This window comes from Rhipicephalus sanguineus, chromosome 10 (genome assembly GCF_013339695.2).
Source record: "Rhipicephalus sanguineus isolate Rsan-2018 chromosome 10, BIME_Rsan_1.4, whole genome shotgun sequence".
Taxonomy (NCBI): Eukaryota; Metazoa; Arthropoda; class Arachnida; order Ixodida; family Ixodidae; genus Rhipicephalus; species Rhipicephalus sanguineus.
In genome coordinates, this window is record NC_051185.1 from 122,521,960 (window position 1) to 122,544,429 (window position 22,470).

Sequence of the window (22,470 nt, forward strand, 5' to 3'; positions counted from 1 at the left end):
CTCTCTTGCAACCGAAACCGAAACGCCTCTCAGCGCAAGTGACATGCCCTATCAGACGACCGGAATGGCGTCACTGTTTCCGACAACTGTTGCAAGTGTTGTTAGTTCTGCATTGGTTAAGCAACGTGCTCCTGTGGCGTGCCATAATCGCAAGCACAGTCCGCACACTCACGAAGCGTAGTAGATCGATGGTTGATATTACTACGATCGCTCAATCTGGACGTCTCGGAGCAGTGTGGCAGTCGCACTCTTTTGCGTTTCGGTTTCGGTTTAGCCGGCGAAATTCGTCAAACTTCCTCACTCCACAAAAAAATTGCCAGCAGCCGCTTTTTGGAAATCTCAAACCGGCAATGGGCTCTTCATAGTAAGAGCTTCATTTCTCCAATTGGACCCGACCACCTGCCTCCTCTAATTAAGTAGGTAATATTTAATTTCTATTATTATTCCCGTAATAGATGTCTTTAGTAACACCTTACTAAGGCGAAAGCCCTAGATGCCTCATAAAACGCGAAAACTGACTGTCGACGTCCCTCGGCATCGGCGTCAATACGAGTGATGCAAGATATCACCACGTGATGACGTCACCATTTGACCTGATCATTACGGCACAAGTTACCAAAATTTGTGACGTCACTATGACATTACATAACGTGACATCACATGTTGACATGACATCGTCACTTGGTTAAACGTTGGCCGATCACGGAGGCAGTGCAAAACTAGATGAGGTGCACAAAGCATGCAATGCCTCCGATCCTGCAGACAATGCAAAACCGCGTTAGGGGCAAAAATTTTTCGAGGGGGTCCGGGAGGATCAATACATCGACTGAGAAGATAAATAATATGGCTTTCGTCTTCGAGTCGCCTTAGGCGAATGGATAGGAGACCCTTGTGAGTTTTATGAAGGTGGCAAGCAAATATAGAACTTCCCTTATTGTTGAGGGCTTTCAAACACATGTCTTAAATACCCTGTATGTATGTGCACGGCGGATGTCAAATAAAGTTTGACACTAAAAACTGCCAGGCAGAAGGCCCCCCTTCTCCTCTTCAAGAATACATTGGGCTTTCTCAGACTAGCAGTGAAGGCCGCGTACTGCGGGCAACTAACTGTGAATTGGGAATGCCAGAACGGGGGCCATCTTGAGAAAGAAGCAATAAAACCGATGCCACTCAACAAGGACAGACAAGGACACTATAGAGCTCCTTGTTTTTAATTGTCCACGTTCTTATCGCGACATTCAGTTCTATTTAGTTGTTTCATCATCCCAACTGCATGTATGTGCGTAAAATATGGCCAGAAGTTCGTTGCTGCTGGGGAACCCAATCAGGGGCGCAGCCAGCAATTTTTTTTTGTGTGTGTGCGTGGGGGGAAGGGGGATGTTCAACCATACTTTGTATAACAGTACTGACTCACGGTACTGATCGGTACTGATTCGCGACTGGCTGCGCAACACACACAAGGGACAAAGAAAGAAATGGACACCACGGGCGCACTTTATGTACTCTCGTGTGTGCGTGTATATACACACATGGGGCAAAATTTAAAAAGCTCGGTAGGGTTAGAACCCCCCTCCCTCCCTGGCTACGCCAGTGGACACGTCGTGATTTGTGCCAGGAGAATGCTATAAGAAATCGGCATCAATCGCATTTAAAAGGCGAAATAAATCAATCGAACTAGTCATACGACGTTGTATAACGTCAAGCAGATGAACGTAGATGCAAGTGTGCAACGAGTTTCCACATCATGAAGAAAAAACGGAACCTTCCAGAGCAGGCATCATCCATCATATACGCAGCGCCATACGGGAGTCGGCCTTCGCGCTTAATGATGTGCACTGGGAATAAATCTGCCGAGTCTAGAATTTGATGGAATACCGTCTGGCGAGGGGTATGGGCGCGCGCAAATCTAACATATATATACCCTAAAGTCACTGGAACGGGAAAAGTACCGCGACCGTCGTGCGCGCCGCCATATTTGGTCCAGCGCGGCCGAAGCTGCGGCGGTGCGGTGTTGATTTCACGTGGAGTAACGCATGTTTTACGCATTGCGTGCGCTTTTGCAGCCCCGAATGAAGCATACCGTTGTTATCTCACTGATTAGGAAAGAAATAGCGGCAATTTTCACTTGCCTACATGTGCACGCACGCGTACTAACGCGATAAAGAAATGCGAACTGCCCGGCATTTACGCGCTCGGCTGTCTGCATTTATAAAATGCGAAGCATTTCTTAGCGAATTTCTGTGACTTTGTACGTATCTATCTATCTATCTATCTATCTATCTATCTATCTATCTATCTATCTATCTATCTATCTATCTATCTATCTATCTATCTATCTATCTATCTATCTATCTATCTATCTATCTATCTATCCGCCCCCGACTTTGTGCTGTCCTGGCCGCTTCGTTAATGGAAAGTACACCAAATTTGGTATGGCATAACATGACTGTATGAGGAATTTAAATTAGGTTGATAACATGAAAATAATGACATGCATGCCATGTACGGCATGATTTACATGCCACGCTCATGGTGCGCTCGCGGCCGCTTCGATAGCTTGATACACAACAAAATTGTTATGGCGTGACAAGAGTGTATGACGAACATAAGTGACTGGTTATAACGTGCAAATCATGACAGACATGTCATGTAAAATATGATTTACATGACATGGTTTCGGGGCGCCCGCGGTCGTTTAATTGAAATGCATATATACCAAAATTTTTATGACGAGCTATTTCTGTATGACGAAAGTTAGTGATAGGTGGCAACATGAAAATCATGACTTCCATGTCATGTACGGCATGACTTACTTGCCACGCGCATGCTGCGATGGCGGGTGGTTCGCTAGCTTGAAATTCACCCAAATTGGTATAGCGTGAGGTGACTGTATGACGAACACGAATGACAAGTGGTAACGTGAAAATCATGAGGGTATTTATGTTGGTCATACAGTCACGTCACGCAATACCGATTTTGGTGCATATCAAACAAGCGAACCGGCCACGAGAGCATCATGAGCATGGCATGTAAATCATGCTTTACATGACATGCGTACCATTATTTTCATGTTAATGCACGGTATTTATGTTGGTCATACAGTCACGTCATGCAATATCGATTTTGGTGCATATCAAGCAAGCGAACCGGCCGCGAGAGCATCATGAGCATGGCATGTAAATCATGCCTTACATGACATGCGTGCCATTATTTTGATGTTACCACCTATTATTTACGTTTGCATTACAGTCACGTCACGCAATACCGATTTTGGTGCATATCAAGCAAGCGAACCGGACGCGAGAGCATCATGAGCATGGCATGTAAATCATGCTTTACATGACATGCGTACCATTATTTTCATGTTACTGCACGGTATATATGTTGGTCACACAGTCACGTCACGTAATACCGATTTTGGTGCATATCAAGCAAGCGAACCGGCCGCGAGAGCATCAGTCATTATTTTCATGCTTCCACCTGTTATTTGTGTTCGCCATACAGTCACGTCAGGCAGTATCAATGTGTAGCAGTCAGTTTTCATAGCGCGCTGATCATTATATGTGAGCCCAAAGGCGTCAATTTTACGCCAAACATAATAAAATGTTTTTGTGCATGAACCTCCTGCGACAACCACGCGAAACAAGCTGCACTAGTGCAGGGTAGGCGCAAACATTCCCCGAAACATTCGCGAATTCGCAATGAAGCGCTTACCTCACAATGCGGGTATCAGTCGCGGGAGCAAATTTTTCCCGCCTAATTCTGTGCAGCCACACAGCCCGTCGTTTGGCATCCTTTTTCCCGCAGGGAATGGTAAAGAGGGCCTTACCCGGACATTCTTCGGTGCCTCGATAGGCTTTCGATGAAGTCTCAAAACGATACGGGATGTCGTAATGTTCCTGCACGCTTTCCTGAGCCTATAAAAACAATCGCCCTCCAAAGCGCCGTGCGTCTGCGGCCGGGAGACACTAGCGAGGCGAGCGAGCTGGACCATTTATGTGGCGAAGCCGCCGGAAGGGCGCGGCGGCGAAGAGAAAAGGAACGCGGTACTTTTCCCGTTACAGTGACTTTAATATACCCCAGATCAGTGCGCCATCTACTACGTATAAATTTTGAAGAAACTTTTGGACCCGCGGCCAACAAAACACTCGCAGAAGTGCGCTTTAAAAGAATTCAAAAATTTTCTTGAATATAGCGGCACTCTCGGCCGTTACTAACGCATTTAAGCTTTGTTTTGTTTTAACGTCACAATGTGCGTCTATGTGACTGCTGACTATGCTTGTTTTTAAGGCTATGTTATGTTGGTTACGTTTCATTTGAACGCCACCGTGCATACACATATATGTGATTGTTGACTATGTTCATTCATTCATCTGCATGATGTATGACTTCACAACTTCACATTACAGGACATTATTCTTTGTATTTTTGATACGTCATATTATTGTATCATGGTGTTCTTCAAGTTATAGATTGTGGGGCGCATTTGTTACGCTAGAAAATTTTGGAGCCTGTATGTTCTATGTTCGACACCTCTAAGAGCTAAGGAGTCGCTTGCGCCGTATTTGGGTGCCAACATCTCCTTATATCATGCCAACAAAAAAAAAAAATTAAAAAAGCACGGCCCAACTTGTTTTACTTTTGTGATTCAGAGAACCGTAGGGGTATCAAAACGTCACAACACTTCTTCTTCAAAAACTACGGCTAGCGAGCATTTGCTGTCAAGAAGGAGTACATTTACATGTTTTATTAGTAATCCATACACGAATAACCTGTCTACCGTTACGGGCAATGTGGTATGTGTACGGGTGTCTGCGTGCGCGCGCGCTCGCGCGTTCCTGTGACCTTTGGAACAAGTGATCAGTGTTGCCACTGGTCATTAATAATAGCTCTACACTGTAAATAAAACATCCTTGGAAATCTGTATTGTTATCATTTTTTACAGGTAGTAGCAATAGTAGCATTTAGCTATGGAGCTAGTATGTTGGCCAGCCGGAATTTCTGGGAGTATCGCTTGTATACACTGTGCAAGACAATCTAGGCAGCTAGTGCTCCTCTTGAACATGCGTTCAAACAGCAGTCATGTTTTCCAGTTAAGTGTATATAGCTTCAAGTGGTTGCGAGCTTCTTTTACTGATATGCTCTGCTCCTCGCGTGCTGCGCGAATTGCATTGAACAGCGCTTCGGAACCACCGCCATAGCTTTGACTGAAACAAACACTTGAGGATTTGAACCAGCCTAAAGACGAAACACAGAAGACAGAATTGGCACAAAATACGACTGGATTATCAACTGTGTTTTATCTAAAACAGTCATCTCCTAGGAAAACAAGGCGGGAATGCGCAGCTCGAAATCATAAAACCAAACAACAGCGGTAACGACATCTCTTAGGAAATCCCGCCTGATTTTCCTAGAAGATTGTTGTGGATAAAGCACAGCTGATAATCCATCTTGTGTTTCGTCATTTTTCTGGCTCAAATCCTGAACAATATCTACCAACTGACACAGGTGTCAACTCTACCGAAACGAACATCGGAACATTCAGCGATTTTAGAACTTTCTGATGGGCGAGTCGGTACATGCATGTGATGGGAATTGTTGCGCGTATAAATTCACTCTTTCCGTCCTCTTCGCGTTTCCCTGTGTTCGTCCATTTGTATGCGCCACCATTCTCAACATAAACTCCCAGCGAGTTTGTTCTTCGGAATGGCTAAAAGTACGCTGTTGACTGGTGCTCCTTCAGTTGTGGCAGCTGGATATGATTAGAGTGAGGGAAATGTCTCGCATATCTAATTCTACGAAAAGAAGGCACGAGGCAGGCTTCGGTGTAAACAAAGTTCTGTCTCTTTCACTGAGTATACAAAGCGTCAAGGCCTGCTAGAAGTAAAACTTTTGCGGAGCCACGGAAACACCGCAAAGTTGTGATTCAAGCTGTGTCGCATGCAATTTCGTCGCGAGTGAATTTTCTTTTCAGCTCGTTCGTTTCTGCCGCAGGACGCTGAAAAGCATGCCCGGAATGAACTTTGTATAAACTGAAACGCTCACAGGGCATTCGCTCGGCGCGTTTTTCAGAAAGCACGAAATTGCATGTCACCCTGCATGTGTCTGCCAGTTATTCAACACACAAGTGGAACATGCTTTGCACGAAGACTGTGTACTATGTGCTATGCAAATAGAGTGTCGTTTTCTTTCTTCTTTTCCACAAAACGTGGAAAGATATATGTGACGTTGTTTATTTCTTTTGAAGGAGAACGCGCTTCGTGGATCAGAGTGGCATAAGTGAGCACCGAAACTGCACGGCGTAGAAAAAAAATGACAACAACCGCCACAGCCACACGGCACGTGTTCAGCATATGCGTTGCAATTTCAGCTAAAGCAATCGTAAAGTATTTTTTACCACAGATAAGGTATATTCCCTTTGTGGAAACAACGATCAGTGCAGATGCCAGCATCCTAACTTGGTGTCAATCTACCAAGGCTTGCGCAAGGTGAAAGACCTCTGCCAATGTCTGAAACGCATTAGACCTCAGATATTACATTCACAGGAATAAATTATTAGTTGATTTTTGTGTCTAAATTATGTTAAATATTTTAGGCGTTTATGCGAAACCAGTTTGTCTTTCAATTTGTTTGCGTCCTTGTAATTTATTACAATTATGTATATAGAATGGTTTTCATTTTACAAAATAAAAAATTTTAGAAAACGCCTGTGATGGATAACATATTGTAGCCTTTGAGCTTGATTGCTCCTCGTGGCGAACATAACTTAAAAAAACAAATATTTAATCAACTGATTAACCAATATTCATTAATTATTTTGTCATAATTTTCCTTACGGCACGTATTGCAACTGACCGATCCACTTAAACGTTATTTTGGCAAAAACAATGTGTTTTTACAAAAGCATTTCTTTTTTTGCGCAGCAGCAAAATACTAACTTCAACTGCCTCTATTTTGTCGCCGAATTTGGAAATGGCCAACTCGAAACTCGTGTCACCCTCCAAGCTCGTTCAATGTGTACGCGCCTTCCGAAATCGCGGGCTACAATTAGCAAAATGTGATATATGCCGTAATATAATTAATTAAAACGTTAATTCGTTATTGTGCTTTAATTAGCCCATTATGTAATTTGATTTATCACCTAGGTAATGTCCGCCTCCTTGGATTGATCAAAAATCGCCGAATGGGCTCATTTTCGTCGTGACACCTGCCGAACAAAATGGGTTAAGGAAACTCCTTCCACTACATGGCATTTATGTAGTGTTTTTTCCCGAAGCAGTTGTGAGTAACATCGTGGCTTTGTGGTAGGACACCTGCTTGCCACGCAGACGGCCCGGGTTCGATCCTCAATGGGACCTGAGATTGTTACTGTTTATTTTATTTGCATCTTTCTCGATTTTTCGATCACGGACGATTTTTCGCTCACAAGCGACGTAGCGACGCCGACACCGACGGCGGCATTTCTGCGAAACGAGCTCTCTAACGCTATCGCGTTAAAATCAACAATTGCAAGTACAATATCTGTCACAAGCGATCTTTGAAAAATTCTGTATTGCCTTAAAACAATAATTTAAACAGTTTTTTTTTTTTCGTAGGTGTGACGTTCTACTGCGGAGTAACAAGCAGCGCGTTCGATTGAAGTCCTTGGTGACTGGATTTATTGCCCACCGTTACCTTAGCAACTGAAGTGTGGCGCTGCTAAGCAGGAGTGCGATGGTTCGATTCCCAGTCCCGTTCGCCGCATTTCGATAAGATTAAAGTGCAAGGACACCTGTGCACTTAGACTAACGTGGACTTTGAAGAATCCCAGGGCGCCAAAGTTAAGCCGGAGTCCCCCATTGCGGCGCACCTCAATGATATCGTGCTTCTGGTACGTAAAACACCATAGTTATTTTTAACCGAATTTCAAACGATATCGGTTACAACTACGCTTGCGCACCTTTCTCTGTATACATTTCAAAGAACTCCTTTCTGTAAGCCTTACTTCGAGAACGTTCACTACGACGCCCCTCATGCGTCATTGTACAGCGGAAGTACTCTTTGCACGACAGCTGGTTCTCACTTAACTAATAGTGTTCGCTATCTCCCTCTCTCTTTTAACACGAAATTGCTTTATGCCGAGGTCCACCAAAACTTTAGTGACTCATTTCCGTCACGGATATGACGTTGACAAAATGGACGCTGACGGATGAGATAGAAAGAATTGTAAGAAACAGTTTCTCCGCCGGGAATCGAACCTACGACCTCGTGGTTCGCGACGACAAGCGCCCGGCGCTCTACCCACTAAACTACCGAGGCAGATGCAGGTCACCCCACAAACGCGCCTTATATATCTCACACACTCTCGCTCGGTGCTCTCTGTTGGCGGGGCGAGGCGGGGGTGGAGCGGCGCCTCCGTCTGTGAGCGGTGAAGAGAAGTAATGCGGCATGACACTTACTAGCGCCGATAGAGAACGCTTCGGCGACGACGCAGTTAAAGCATGGCCTCTGAGTCTGCGCGCCGGCACGCAATGTCGGACTATGGTTAAATCGTCTAGTGAAAAACACTGGCCGCATTAGCATCGGGGAGTCGCCGTAGACGCAGTTACGTCCTTTGCCTTTCGCTTCGTGTTAGCGCGTGACGCCTCGTTGTCGGAGTTTTCCAACTTGAACATGCGCCCAACGGTGTTTCGCCGCCGACTGCTTCGAGTGCAATAGCACCGACTAATAAAATTGCTGCAATAAGCTCTGCAGAAAGGCAACGATGTCGACGGCCACGGGCGACGGCGTTGGTGCAGTGAGAGCAGAGGCCAGCGGGACGTGGAACGCCTGCGCGCGTTCGCGGCTCAGGCTAGGATCTAGTGTCTCCCGTGTTGCTGAAGCGCAGTGTGGCAGTGTGTGCATGAGCACAGGCGTAGGTTACGCTATTACTCGGGAGCGCACACCGCGCCGTTTGTATCAGTGTGTTTATCATGTGCTTGTTGATGTCATCTTTGCGCGGGACTCACGATACGCTGTGTCGTCAAAAACTTCAGCTACCACCACGGTTAAATCATGATCATGGGCGTTATTCGTCGCGATGTATGTATATGTGCCCCTAGGCGACAACGTGGGTGCATGTGCATCCACGTCAAACGGTGCTATAGCTGTCGAACACCAACAGACATTGTACAAGCTCCCATATATCGCTTCACAATACGCAATACTTCTGTGAAGACGCGTTTCCCTTTCGTGTTATACCAATTCATATGACGGAGGGATCAGCCATGTTTTTTTACGCAATATGTCACTCGCTCCCTATGCCTCTTCGAGAAGCTAAACCCGGCAAAAGAACTTTTCAACATGCCACTCCCGAACTGATCACTGTCACGGAAAAAACACTGACGTCCCACGTGAAGAGATACAGGAAAATATTGATTGCAATGACACTGTACTCACAGACAAATAAATACATTATACCGTGCATGCGGATCTTGAGTATAGCCAGTATTTAAAATTTTCTCATAGGACGTGCGCTTCACGTGGTCTCTGTGACGTCGTTCCTTGCGCCGTTGCTTTATCCAAAGTCAATTCATCAACTTCCGCATCCTTTGCCGCTCTCGTCCGGCTTAGAACTCTTGTACTTTCCAGTGTATTTTTACAATTCGGTTTACCGTTGTATAACACCGTCCTTGCTCTCACCCACGCGAAGCGATGTTTACGAGAAGAGCCGTCGGCTTTAACATCAAAGGTACTTAGGAGGAACATATCGAGCGAACGAGTGGACCCAGTGTACTAATGGGACGATTAACATTTTGCCGTCCAAGTTCTAAAACCGGTAACTCATTAAGGAAGTCCCGAGGAGTAATGGACTGCGTCAGCAAATCCTTAAAGTATTCTTAAAGTTTCCCCTCAGCTGACCTTATTGTCTGCCCTCCAAGAGTTTAAAGGAATCCGCCAATGGCATTAGCATATTATAATTACGTACCCCTTACACGAGCCAGCACTCACACCGCCATTCAAAACTCGCTAACTCTTTATCGACATTTGCACCCCCTCGAGTAAACTTCCCGTGGAAAGTAATAATATGGCAACGGGGCTAAGTTTATTTAAGTTTAAAAGTATTCTCGACTGACTCAACCATTCGGTAAAGCCGTACGCGCAGGGTACGCATTAGGCACAGGGCAAACGCATCAAACAGTCCGGGTAAGACGTAAACGCTTTATTCAACGCTTACGCCGTAATGCGTTTCGCTTCTGTTGTCCTCACCTCGCAGGCCGTCATAGATAAGCTAAGGTTCGACCCTCCATCCAGCAGAGCAGACCTTTTGTAACGTTAGGTCGGGCATTATTTATCACTCGAGGATCGCGTTTCGTTCTCAAAGTTACGGCGAACTTCAATTCGCTATGTTGGCGAATGGGCGTTAAAAAGAAGGAATTAATGAACGATACTTCAAAGTATGCTTTCGAGAAGTCACCCACGTCAAGTAACAAAGACGGGATTAAACGTTTGCGCCTCAGACTCTTACGGCGAACGAAGGCGTTGAATGGTAGCAGCAGATAGCGCCTAACCTTTCTAAGCCGATCTTTCAGACCTCATGGACCGCCTTCGGATTAGCTGTCTATGTGTAGCGAAAGGTCACCTTGAGATTAATTGCTTATTGGCTGGTTCTTGTCTATCTGAGAGTCTCGTCTCTTTGATAGCTGAAGATAATTTTCTTCATTTTCGTCCTTAGTGTTCTCACAACAAAACGATTTCGAAAATTACTTCGAAAGGCATCACGGCTATGTTGTTTGTAAGATTATTGTAACTCTTATTAGAAGGTTATTCTTAAGTGGCCTCTGGTACGCGCACCGACGGTATCTAGTATCTATAGTTAAAGCTCAATGATTCTTCAGCAATGCATCAATTTTTAGGGAAGAGATACCTCCGGAATTTTTTTGTGGATCTAGCTGTGCCCGCTTGCGTGCTTCACATTCGAGCTAGCCAAACAAAGATACATCCAAAACTCCAGTGCAAAGCAAGAACCCAGGAATTAAAGGTACACATTCGGCAGAAGTCTGCCTGGTTGGGTGAAAGACTAAAGACAAAAAGAGAAATCTCCAACGAGAAGGTTTATTTGAAACGTCGGGTTTCTTAAAATAAACCTTCTGATTGGAGATTTCTCTTTTTGTCTTTAGAACCCAGGAACATTAATAAAGCAATACATTTCGGTCTTCCAAACTATGGGCAGAAAGTCTGGCAAAAATCAAGTAACGCCAGCTTCAACTTTGACATAGGTGGCGTGTAATACAGTGACATTTACAGTGGGAAGAACTCGCTAAAGACGGCGTTAATAAAATGTTGCAAGAAGCATTGTTCGCGTTCTCTTATTGATCACGATTTTATTATGGTGGACTTATTCACGAATAATATAAATAATATACTTATTGTTGCGGTTTTACGCGCCAAAACCCCGATATGATTTTGAGGGACGTCGTAATAGGAGGGATCCGGAAATTTTGACCATCTGATGTTCTTTAACGTGCGCCTCAATCTACGTACGCAGGCCTCTAGTATTTCGGCTCCGCGTCTTGCTTCACGAAACATATCACATTCACTACGAGTGACGCTGTAGGGAAGGACTTGGTATTATTTCTGCCGCCATAATTTTTTGTCTTTTTTTTAAGTGGTCAAAGTCGCATTTTCATTCCCGTTCCCTTCGGAATGTGACCCCCACGGCCGCGAATCGAACCTTCCGCCTAGTGTACGGCGGCAAAACTGTACGTGCGCTCTCATCTCTTACAAAACTTGTAGCGATAATCGGCTCTTTGATGACAAAGGAAGCTCAAGCGTGGAGACTGTACACAAGCAACGGAGAAACTGACGAACTCGCAACTTAGGTTCTTGCGTGTAATCTTCGCACCTTATCAAGGACGATGCCTCGTCTGTTAACAGATATCTGGAAATGCAGGCCAGCAGTTGCGTACGAAATGAAACCGTGTGCTTTAGCACAAACAAGACGACGACAAAGTAAAGGGACATGATAACAGGATGAGTGCCGAATTACAACTTTTTTTTTTGCTTGAAGTCGAATAGCTGTGTCAGCACGACATCATTATCATAGACAGAAAAGGAACCTGCTTTTTGTCGAGTTTTTTCGAAATATTGGGACGATGTGCGCACATTTATACAGGTGATCTCAGTCGAATGAGAATTCACTTGTAAGTCAGCGTTGGTCATTTCGTTATGTCTTGTTTGCGCTTTAAACACTTAGGTTCACGATGAACCAATTAGCCTATTTTATACGAGATAATGAATGACAATAATTGTTGGTGTTCTTTGTCCCAGAACCACGATATGATTTTGAGTGACGCCGTAGTGGAGGGCTCCGGAAATTTTGACCACCTGGTGTTTTGATTAACGTGCACCTAAATCTAAGTATACGGGTCTGTAGCATTTCACCTCCATTGAAATGCGGCCGCCGCAGCCGGGAATCGGTCCCGCGACCTTCGCGTCAGCAATATTATATACGACATAGAAAGCGAGAAGGAGAAAGCGAAGAGCGGTTAATCAGAGGCGAGTTTCCGGTTTCCTGCCCTGCTCTGGGATGGCGAAACGGGAGTTGTGCAGAAGACATTGAGAAAACAAATTGTGCGCAGCTTCAACTGACTTAACGTCACGAAGAGAGAGAGAAGAGGGAGAAAGGAAAGACAGGGAGGTTAACCAGAAGCAGTCTCCGGTTTGCTACCGTGCACGTGGGAAGGGGATGTAAAAGAATGAAAGAGAAGATGATGTTGGTTAAACAGCGGAGATGGTGGCATCAGTTTTAGCTTGGCCATTGCCGAACATTCCAGAACGAATGGGAGAGCCCCAGCTTTTCCAGTACGGTTATCAGCCAGTCCTCCTCTCCACACTTGATTCCCTGCCGCCATAAATTCGCCTTTGCTCTCCTCCTCTCTATCCAGCTTCACCCTCTCCACGTTGTTACCCTTTCTCTACCAGCCTTCCCTCTCACCCACTTAGCTTTACCCGTGCTCTCCCTCTCTTCAGGCTTCGCTCTCGCATCTGGGCTAGAAAGTGCGGACGACGAATACCTAGGGGTTTACCTCGGCCATAAACAGCTCCATTGCTAAAACACGCCCGCTTGAATACTGTTCCAATGCACCACACGCGGAGAATGTGCGGCTGCATTAGAGACCTTGAGTCAGGTCACTAATCATGTTAGTACGCAATACGGCTCGCATTTTTTTTTCCGGCGTGGAGATAAACACTGGTGCTATAATGAACATCAACGACGCCATTGAAAAATCAAATATGGTGATGCTTATTGAGCCATGCGAGACAGAAATCGGTGTTCTTAAAAGCGACTGCTAACTCTGTTGACGTGCACGTCGCAGATCATCAAGGGCCAGCACTACAACCAGTCGGTAACTGGTGGTCGTTCGGCATCCTGACCTACGAGATGCTCATCGGTCAATCGCCTTTCAACGGCACCGACGAAGACGAACTGTTCTGGTCCGTGTGCAACGAGGAGGCCTACTATCCGAGGTTCCTCAGCCGCGAGGCCAAGTCGCTCCTGGTCCTGGTGAGAATTCTATTCAACATGCCCGTCGCAAAAATAAAAGGTGCGACTTTCAAGTGTCTTCAATGGCACTAGGCCATAGCACTTGGTGAAGTTTTGGTTCACTTGGATAGATTTATCGTTAACTTTTGCTCGCCTTCTTCCATAGCTTCAGCGTACTCCTGACTGTCAAATGGGTATTTACAGCTGCGCTTTCCTCTGCGTGACCTCCGCAATGAACTGCGCCAACGCGCCGTAGCGGTGCCGGAGTTGATTCAGAGCCCATAACAAAGAAGCGCAGAGGCCACCGATCACAGAGACCACGTACGAAGAACCGCGTGTTTCAGATATGCCAGGTGCCGTAACGATCCCAGGTGCTCACGATAAAGCTGTCTGCTATTTGAATGACCTCTTTCGATTAATGTTCATTAATTATCATCAGGGTTAATTGGCCCTTATCTTATGTAAACTTATGTTCTGATATCACAAGTATACATGCAACTGTTAACTTTATAACCATTATCTTCTTTTAATATGAGCTTCGGGGTTTTCGGACACAGCCAGAAATTTCCAGTTCCGGGTGACAAGAAGCAGGCCGGAAGTCGTCAAGCAAGGAGTATAGAGCGAGAGCGAGAAAAATAAAGGCAGGGACGTTAACCACAGGAAACCTCCGGTTTGCTACCCTGTACTTGAAAAAGGGCTGTAAAGTAATGGAGAAGAGTTTGTGACGACAGCAGGCGACAAAACAAGCAAAACAAAGGCAATGACTATGACTATGTATAATGCCTATGTATAATGCACAATGACTATGTGTAAATTGTAATGCACTAGAAGCTAGCGCCATAATATCGCCGCTCACTTTCGATTATCCTCGCAAATGTCCATGCGTATCTGCAGAACGGGCACCAGCAATTTAAAACATTCACGTTCCTTATAACTTCAGCAGTTGATATCACGTTATGATGACAAGCATGGGTAATTAACCAGATATTAGGTTGCAAGGTTGACGTATACCACCGAGGTAACGCCCTGTTAAAGGGACACTAAAGAGCAAAACGATTTTTCTCGCATTAGTAAAGTAGTCTTCCACGATACCAAAAACACCACGCTTTCTGCGCGAAGACGCTTAATAAGCGAGAAAACGCGCAAAAAGAAAATACAGGTGGCGACGCCACCTTGGAATTCCCGCACCATTTGCCTGACGTCACGTATTTTTGACGGCGCCTGCTTGGGCCTACGTAGTTCCTAATCGGTTAAATCGAAGTACATTGTCCTCTGACGGGGCCAGAGACTTGACATAACGAGTTTGGGGAAATTTCGTCGAGCCAGTGGCGCCAAAATACGTTAAAGGCCATTTGAAGTCTTTTACGTCACGAATTACAAACTTCGGCGCGAAATTTAAAAGTGAAACTTTGAACTTGGTTTTCTCCTCTAATAATAAACCTATGGTGGTGAAATAAACTACACAAGAGTTCTCCGAGCACACTTTGTCAATCTAAACCAATTCATTGTTTCTCTTTAGTGTCTCTTTAAGTACTTCGCGCCCGCAATTTTAAATAATTCCCGCCGCCATTCTCGTTCCGCCCAGCTATGAGATAAGTTGACCAATAGATATGTCGACCGGCAGGCAGCTCTGTACAGCGCAGCGCCCCACTGAGGCGTATGCGTACTCCTGTCAGCAGGCATGTACGACCTTATCAAGCGTACGTAGTATATAGCAAAGTGAGGTATTGGGCTAGTTGATATTGCATGATTAATACACTGCGCTACAGTTACAAGGACAAAAGAAATTAGGGAGGACACACGTTACGAAGTGGCCACGACAAGCGCCTATCGTGTCTACTTCGTAACGTGTGTCCTCCGTAACTTCTTTTCTTAATCGTACGTACATACACTACGGTGTCACATTTTTTTTAATCATGCACGGCCTGTGACCTTATTAAGATGCGAAATATTTTGGCCGTGATATATTCGTGAAGCAAGGAACTGTTATACTGTGGTCAATCAATGATTACTTGGAAAAGTAGAGCAGGACCCCCTTAATACAGTGAGGCAAATAAACAAATAGTCGCCTCTGATATCAGTATTAATAGGCGTTATTATGCGAAGAGCTCTTTCCTAAAAACGCATTTACGGTGAGATTTGCACTTGCGATCCAATATAGCAATGCAATAGTTTATGCGTGAATGAATAAACGCATAATAAAGATTCATTAGTGTTTCTGTTGAAAAAAGTGTCAGCATTGACAAAGAACATGCAATCCGAAACAGCCTTTCGAACAACATTTCAGCCATGTAAATGAAATTTTAGGTCAGGAACTATAACTGCTACTGGAAATACTGTGTGATTGGCATGCTTTATTAAACAGTTGCCGTACATTACGTCATTATGCGCTAAGATTTGCCGTCTTTCGAAGTGAAAAAGAATCAAGACAATCTTCTTTGTGTCAAGTGTGGAAGCATGGTAAGCTGGGCCAGTTGATAATAGTTCAATGCGGAACAGCGCAAAACAGGACAAAGCACCAGAGGAGACACAAACACAAACTGAACAAGCCAATAGGTGGGTAAGAAACTTTATTTAGAGTCCAACGAGTGAATATATTCAAGAAAAACTACAGAGACTGCGGAACACGCACAGGGGAGACCAGGAAGGCGAAGGGTCCCCAAGTACGCAAAAACCTACGACACTTAAGTGTGACGGCATTAGTTGTGTACTAGCGATGAAGATTCTGGAGCTCAGCAGTGACTTTGCTCATTAATTGGCCTTTCGTGCAGCTGCTGGACAAGAACGCCGATACGCGACTGGGCATGCCCGGCTGTCCGGCGGGTGACGTGTGCGACCAGCCCTTCTTCCGCAACATCCAGTGGGAAAAGCTCGAGAAGAAAGAGATCGAGCCTCCGTTCAAGCCAAAACTGGTTAGCCCCATCTTGTTTTTTTTATTATTATTAAATGTGTTTAAGGAGAGGTTGGTGCCTATACATGGCCCCGGCTACTCCTCTTCCCTTACTTATTAATTAGCGTCACGAGCTTATAAACAAAAGTACACTCACTCATGGCAATGTCCATTTAAAAGGAATGTTCACACGTGATGACAACAATGTTCACACACAAGACACACAAGAATCGTTCGCACTTTGCCGAAGAGTTCAACTCACAGTCCTTTGTAGAGTGCGATCACATCACACAAAAGTCACTGGGCATTGCCCACACTTTAAACACAGCTGTCTTGAATCACAAGAGGCAACGCGAAACATGTGACCAGAAGTATCTCAATGTAAGAATAATTACAAATGTGAATCAATGTTTCCTATATACTCTCCTTGCTTTGTTCGCGCCTCAAGCGACTTGAGTGAACCCTTAGTCACCGTTACTTTTAAATCGCATCTTAACCCGCTTTTTGTTTGCCTTTCTGACACGAGCCTTCGTATCATGGCTGATGGAGATCGTGCACGCGCGGACGCCCGCTCCAGACTTTGATTTATACGCTCTCGCTCTCACTCCAATTCTGTGATTTCACTACTCCCTGCCCTGTGCACTGCTACTGAAGAGTCTCTAGACTTCGAGATACTGTTAAGGCGGCGTACTTTTCAATTTTATTTGCTCCTTCGAATGCCATGCACTCGCCCGCCTTTCACCTTTTTTTCCTATTATATAGCACGAGTTATTGAATATGCTATCATTTACCAAACTCTCTGTGCACTCTCATCTAAAGGAAGACACGTTTGTAATGACCGTTCTATGCATCACATCTACTTCAATGCGAAGCATTCAATAGGGTGTGAGCTGGCGTTTCGTAAGCAGTTATTGCGTTCACCTGAATAACACAATTTCAGGGCAGCTGAAATCGCAAAAAAAAAACGTCACAGGTGCCGTAAAAGGTGGTATGGAGGCTAATAAAGCTATTATCAAGACGATTTGTCAACTGGGGCTAATTTTTTTGAAAAAATTCAGTTAGGAAGTTGATACGAACTAAGTGATCAATCATAAGGCCCCTTGACGCATATGAGTACATCAGCAATGGTAAAGGTAGGCTAACTGTTAGATAACGTTGATGCCTAATATAGTGCTGGCTTTCTGTCGGCTATTGTTGACAAGTGTTCCCGGTGTATTGCATAGGCAGCTAACATCTTTTGCATGCACAGCAGTTCCTTTTGTAGAAATCGCAGGCACAATTTCGTTCCCTTTTTTCCCTTTTATTTATTTATTTATTTATTTATTTATTGGCGTCATGCGTATTGGTCTTGGTCTTTTATAGTCAGTGCCCATATTCGCAGAAAAGTCTTACGCTATAGAACCTTAATCTTTTTCTGTTTCGGCGGTGAAGACTCCAGAGTAAATACTCCCGGCGTCGCATCACTCGATGTGCGCAATCCAGTAGGTATTTCGCTGTTATCGTTCGCGATCGGTTACGGCGATGGACAAGGAAGGACGACGCTCAACTGCAGAGAACTAGTAGCTCAACCCAGGTGCGGTCGCCTGAGAGCTGCGCTCTGAACACGTCTTTATAAGCGTAGTACGTTTTGAGCCACTCCCGCTGTCGGCCATTATCATTATCAAAGCCAGCAGACCAAGGGCACTTACAACTTTGAGCTGTTTCTGAATCCTGTCTCAGATTCCCAACTACTACATCCGCCAACTGTACGAGGCATGAAAAACGAGATGCAAGCGTACTTTCCAAGTCGTTAGCGGAGCGGATTCTGTCAACTGGCTCCGCTTGTATTTTCGACACTGCGCGTTTCGCCGATAGGCTCATCGGCCACTCATTTGAAAACTTTGTCACCAATATAAGCATGCACAGGTATGTTGAAAATTTAAGATCACTAATGGAGCACTGGGCGCGACAGCTCTGCTGCGCGAACGTCAAGTTAAATTATATTGGCGCAGTATATACCCATCGCGTGAAGAACAAACCCCCGTGTTGCGTTGTTCTTCAGTCTTAAGTCCCTTTCGTGACGCTGGCGCAACAAAATTCTTATGTAGCTCTTTTAAGTGACAGCCAACGAGACGTCGTGAACAAACGTGCACAACTGTGGACCACCTTGTAAAAAGAAATTTAACGGGAAACAAGAATAGACGGGTTGCTCTTGTTCAAGTGAAATGAACCAGACATGTCTGACTGCGTCCGGCGGAAAGACGCCAGCGTACGCGTGCCAAGTGTGAGTGGCGGGGATTTCGCAACTGTTTCAAGACAAGAATTCCTTGGCGGCCACCCTTCCTTGCCGCTGGTCAATAACATAAAACGAAAAGATCGCTTCGAGCGACGGGGCAGTGTGACGCGCTGTAAACGACATGTAGAGTACACGAGCTTAATGGCAAAGTGACCAGCGTTGCGCTAACGAGTATACTATACACTAGTAGATTTACTACAAACCACGCTTGTCTGTAGACACATTGCTCAATAGATGGACCGCGGCCGGTCAGCAGCGGACAGGCAAGCTGAGCGAACGAACTGTGGAAAGCTGTCAACACGCACAGAAGAGGCAACGGGGCACTCGCTCGAACCCGGGTTCTAATTATGTGCAGTACAGCGAAGGCCAGAGCTCATGTCGGCCAACCAGTTAAACACTCTGCGTTGATGCTAAACTGTAGAGCGCAAATTCTGTGCGGGACATAGAAGAGCACACATAGCACAGGACACAGTCCTGTGCAGTGTGTGCTCGTCCCTGTCCCGCACAGAATTTGCGGTCTGCACTTTAGCATCATAAACCAACTAGCCCAGCAACAAGTTCTTTTAACACCCTGCGTGTTCTTAGGCAGGGAAGAGGGTTAGCCCATTTCGCAACTACCGATACTTCCGTGGAGCTTCCACCACGGAATTGGCGACGCATGATCAAAGACGGACAGTCGACTGCAGCTATTCTTCCGCATATTTACCGTCTTCGATAGATATATAACAATTTTAATCATAAACCCGGAGTTGTTAGCCTGGTGTATCGCCTGGCTTGCTACTCTGCAGGCGTATCGGGTGTTGATTATGGTATATACAGTGATCACATATACACACAAATAGCACGTACAGTCACTATGGTTGTCGGCAGGAGGGCGCAAAAGGGGCACTTGCCTCCCCCCCTCCCCCCTCTAAGCACTTCAAGCAACACCATCACTTGCCCGCTACCAAAACCACACCAGCGCTCCCATATTGCGATGCAACACGGGTTTGCAACCCACCAAAACAGAATCCTACCGACGCTCATGAAAGTCACGTACGTTTACGCACATTTACGTACGTACGCACATTTACACAAAAGAGTTTATGAATTCTTAAAGTTTCGTTGACGTGTGTAGTCCTCCAAAACAGTTGGCTGTCGCGACCGACAGCTTTTGCTGCGCGCTGCACAGAATTGGTGAGATGAATGATAGCTGTTCTCGTTAAAAGGGCTCATTTCCGCGCAATATACGACAGCGCCAGTGCACTCGCTTAGACATGGACGGTAGCCGCTCGCCAACAACCGCCTTCCCTCAGGATTTTCTTTTGCAACTCGTGTCTTCCCGCGCATTCCTCGTACTCAACGATCCTCTCCTATTCTCCCTCCTTTTCCTGTTTGTTCAAGACAGGCCCGCTCAAGACCGCGCGCACCGGCCAACTTTGCCGCCGGAATGCGGTCTATTTTTGACGCCTCTGGCCGTGCCGACCACACGTATACGATATTCTCCCGCTCCTCTCATCGTTCTGCCTTCTCATCTCTTCTCGCCGTTTCGATCCCATGGTACAATGCAGCCTCATTGCCGACCTTGAGCCTGTTGTGCGCCGCTCGCCAGAAGTAGCCGGTGCCTTTGTGCCATTTAACGTGCACCCCGGCCACGTGCGTGGTAGTTTCGCGCGCGGTAGGTACCGTACCGGCATTTTGTAGTTCACCGGCCAGCCTCGTTTATTCTGGCTTCACGAAGCTCGTTCCCCACTCGCGCCATGCTTTAGCACTGCTTTTTCGTTGCATTGCACTGATTGCAATTTTCCGAGCGCTCTCGCTTGCATAACGGTCTCTCTGTATTGCCGTTGCTTCCAGGGTACTATGTGCACTTTGGTGTTCATTTGTTAGATGCTAGTAAAAAGTGTCTGCGTATCTCTCCACACACTAATGCTAAAGTTGAACAGAAATACGATGATCACATATTTAGTAAAAAGTGTCTGCGTATCGCTCCACACACTAATGCTAAAGTTGAACAGAAATACGATGATCACATATTCCACAGCTTTTAATCGAGATTCTCGTACGATTTGAAGCTCCTGCAAAACTACCATTGGCGTAGCTAGGGGGAAGGGAGGTTCACCCCCTCCCCTGAAAATTTTCAATTTTGCATCTTTATTATACAGGCACACATACAAACGGACGCACAAACATACATAAATCGTCGTTAAACCACCACCCCCAACCCCCTCCAAAAAATTTCTGGCTATGCTGCGGAAACCTACAGTTGCACAGGAGAGGTAGCTAAATTATAATTTGAAAGCATATACAGAATAAAAATGTATGGCATATTCGGGTGGTTGTTTGAGAGCGCTCTAACTGTGCTTGAAAGTGGCGAGTTCAACAGCTTTAAAGCTCTGCAACGAGAAGCAAGCAAGTCATGTACCTCCTTCCTTATCATCTATTGACCGGCTTTTTATTTTAGTAGTAATCCTTAGTTGCTCTTTTACATCAAATTTTCGAAGCCTCCGGAGCGCTCTGAAACAACCACCCAAATGTAACATTAGCTTATGCTGGTGATGCATTACTTTTAATAAATTATGGAATCTTACGTGGCCAAGCCACAATATGATCATGGTGCAAATAGCAATGTTGAACTCCGGATGAACTTCTACCGCGTGCTTTTTTTTTTCTTTAAGGTGCACCTTAATTAACGGCCACACGAGACACGAGACGACGACAGGACGGTTCCTTAAACTGCTGCACCATTAAAATTGGCAGCATGTTGCACCCTCTGTAACATTTGAAGGCAAAAGCCTGCTGCATACTTGGTAACGCATTAAATTATACACTCAGAGACCAGACCAGACCATCAGAGACCACAAGTTGCGTTGACTTTCTCAATCGATTGCAATGTTCCTTCCCCTCCACTGAAGCTTCCTGCACCTCACGTGGCGTTGCAATGCGTTCGGGACCGGCCCAACTTTGACCAATTGATAATTTCATCGTATGGCGTCACGATGAGGTCTCAAGTTATGGGGACCTGTGACGTAACCTAATGACTTAATGATGTGAAGTCATCGCTCGCTCGGAGAAGGTCACGCGGGTTTGTTATACGACGGCTCCAGAGTCCAGGGCAAGTCTCGCGAAGTCTGGTGATGTCTCGCGGAGGGGAGCGCTAACATAGCCACTTAGGTTTCCGCCTTCATATAAGCACCGCCCACAGCCATCGCCGCCCACGCAAAAGAAATTCGCACAGATGCTCCAGCAACTCACTTTCGTTCATTTTCGTGAAGCACTTCTGCGTCTTCAAGATAGTCGTATATTTCCGTACAGACATACCTGGGTCATTGGTTTTAGGATGGAAAAGTTGAAAGTACCTGACATATTTTGCCAGAGATACTGACATCACTAGTCGGCCCTAGCGATGAAAAATTCGTCAACTCGGGGTGTCGTTGAAGTCTCGAAGAAAATAATTCCGCTTGTCGAAACGTCGGCTCCAGCGACATCCTTTGTTCACCAAGCAGTTGAAGCTTTGAAGACGACAGTACCGCTTGTCGAAGCGTCGGCTTCAGTGACACCTCGTGTTCACCAACAGTTGAAGCCTTGAATAAGACAAGTCCGCTTGTCGAAACGTTGGCTCCCGCGACATCCCGTGTTCACCAAGCAGTTGAAGCCTTCAAGAAGACAGGTCCGCTTGTCGGAACGTCGGCTCCACGGACATCCCGTGTTGACCAAGCAGTTGGAGCCTTGAAGAAGACATGCCCTCTTATCGAAACGTCGGCTCCAGTGACACCTCGTGTTCACCAACAGTTGAAGCCTTGAAGAAGACAAGCCCGCTTG

General features: G+C 45.6%; 1 protein-coding gene across 1 annotated transcript in view; it reads left to right on the plus strand.

Annotated features, from left to right (window-relative positions):
- LOC119372409 (putative protein kinase C delta type homolog) overlaps positions 1-22,470 on the plus strand; it is a 559,671-nt gene that overhangs the window by 531,620 nt on the left and 5,581 nt on the right. Inside the window, 3 exon segments of the mRNA XM_037642881.2 lie at positions 13,338-13,368; positions 13,371-13,525; positions 16,276-16,416. Of these exon segments, the coding sequence (XP_037498809.1) occupies positions 13,338-13,368; positions 13,371-13,525; positions 16,276-16,416 (327 nt within the window).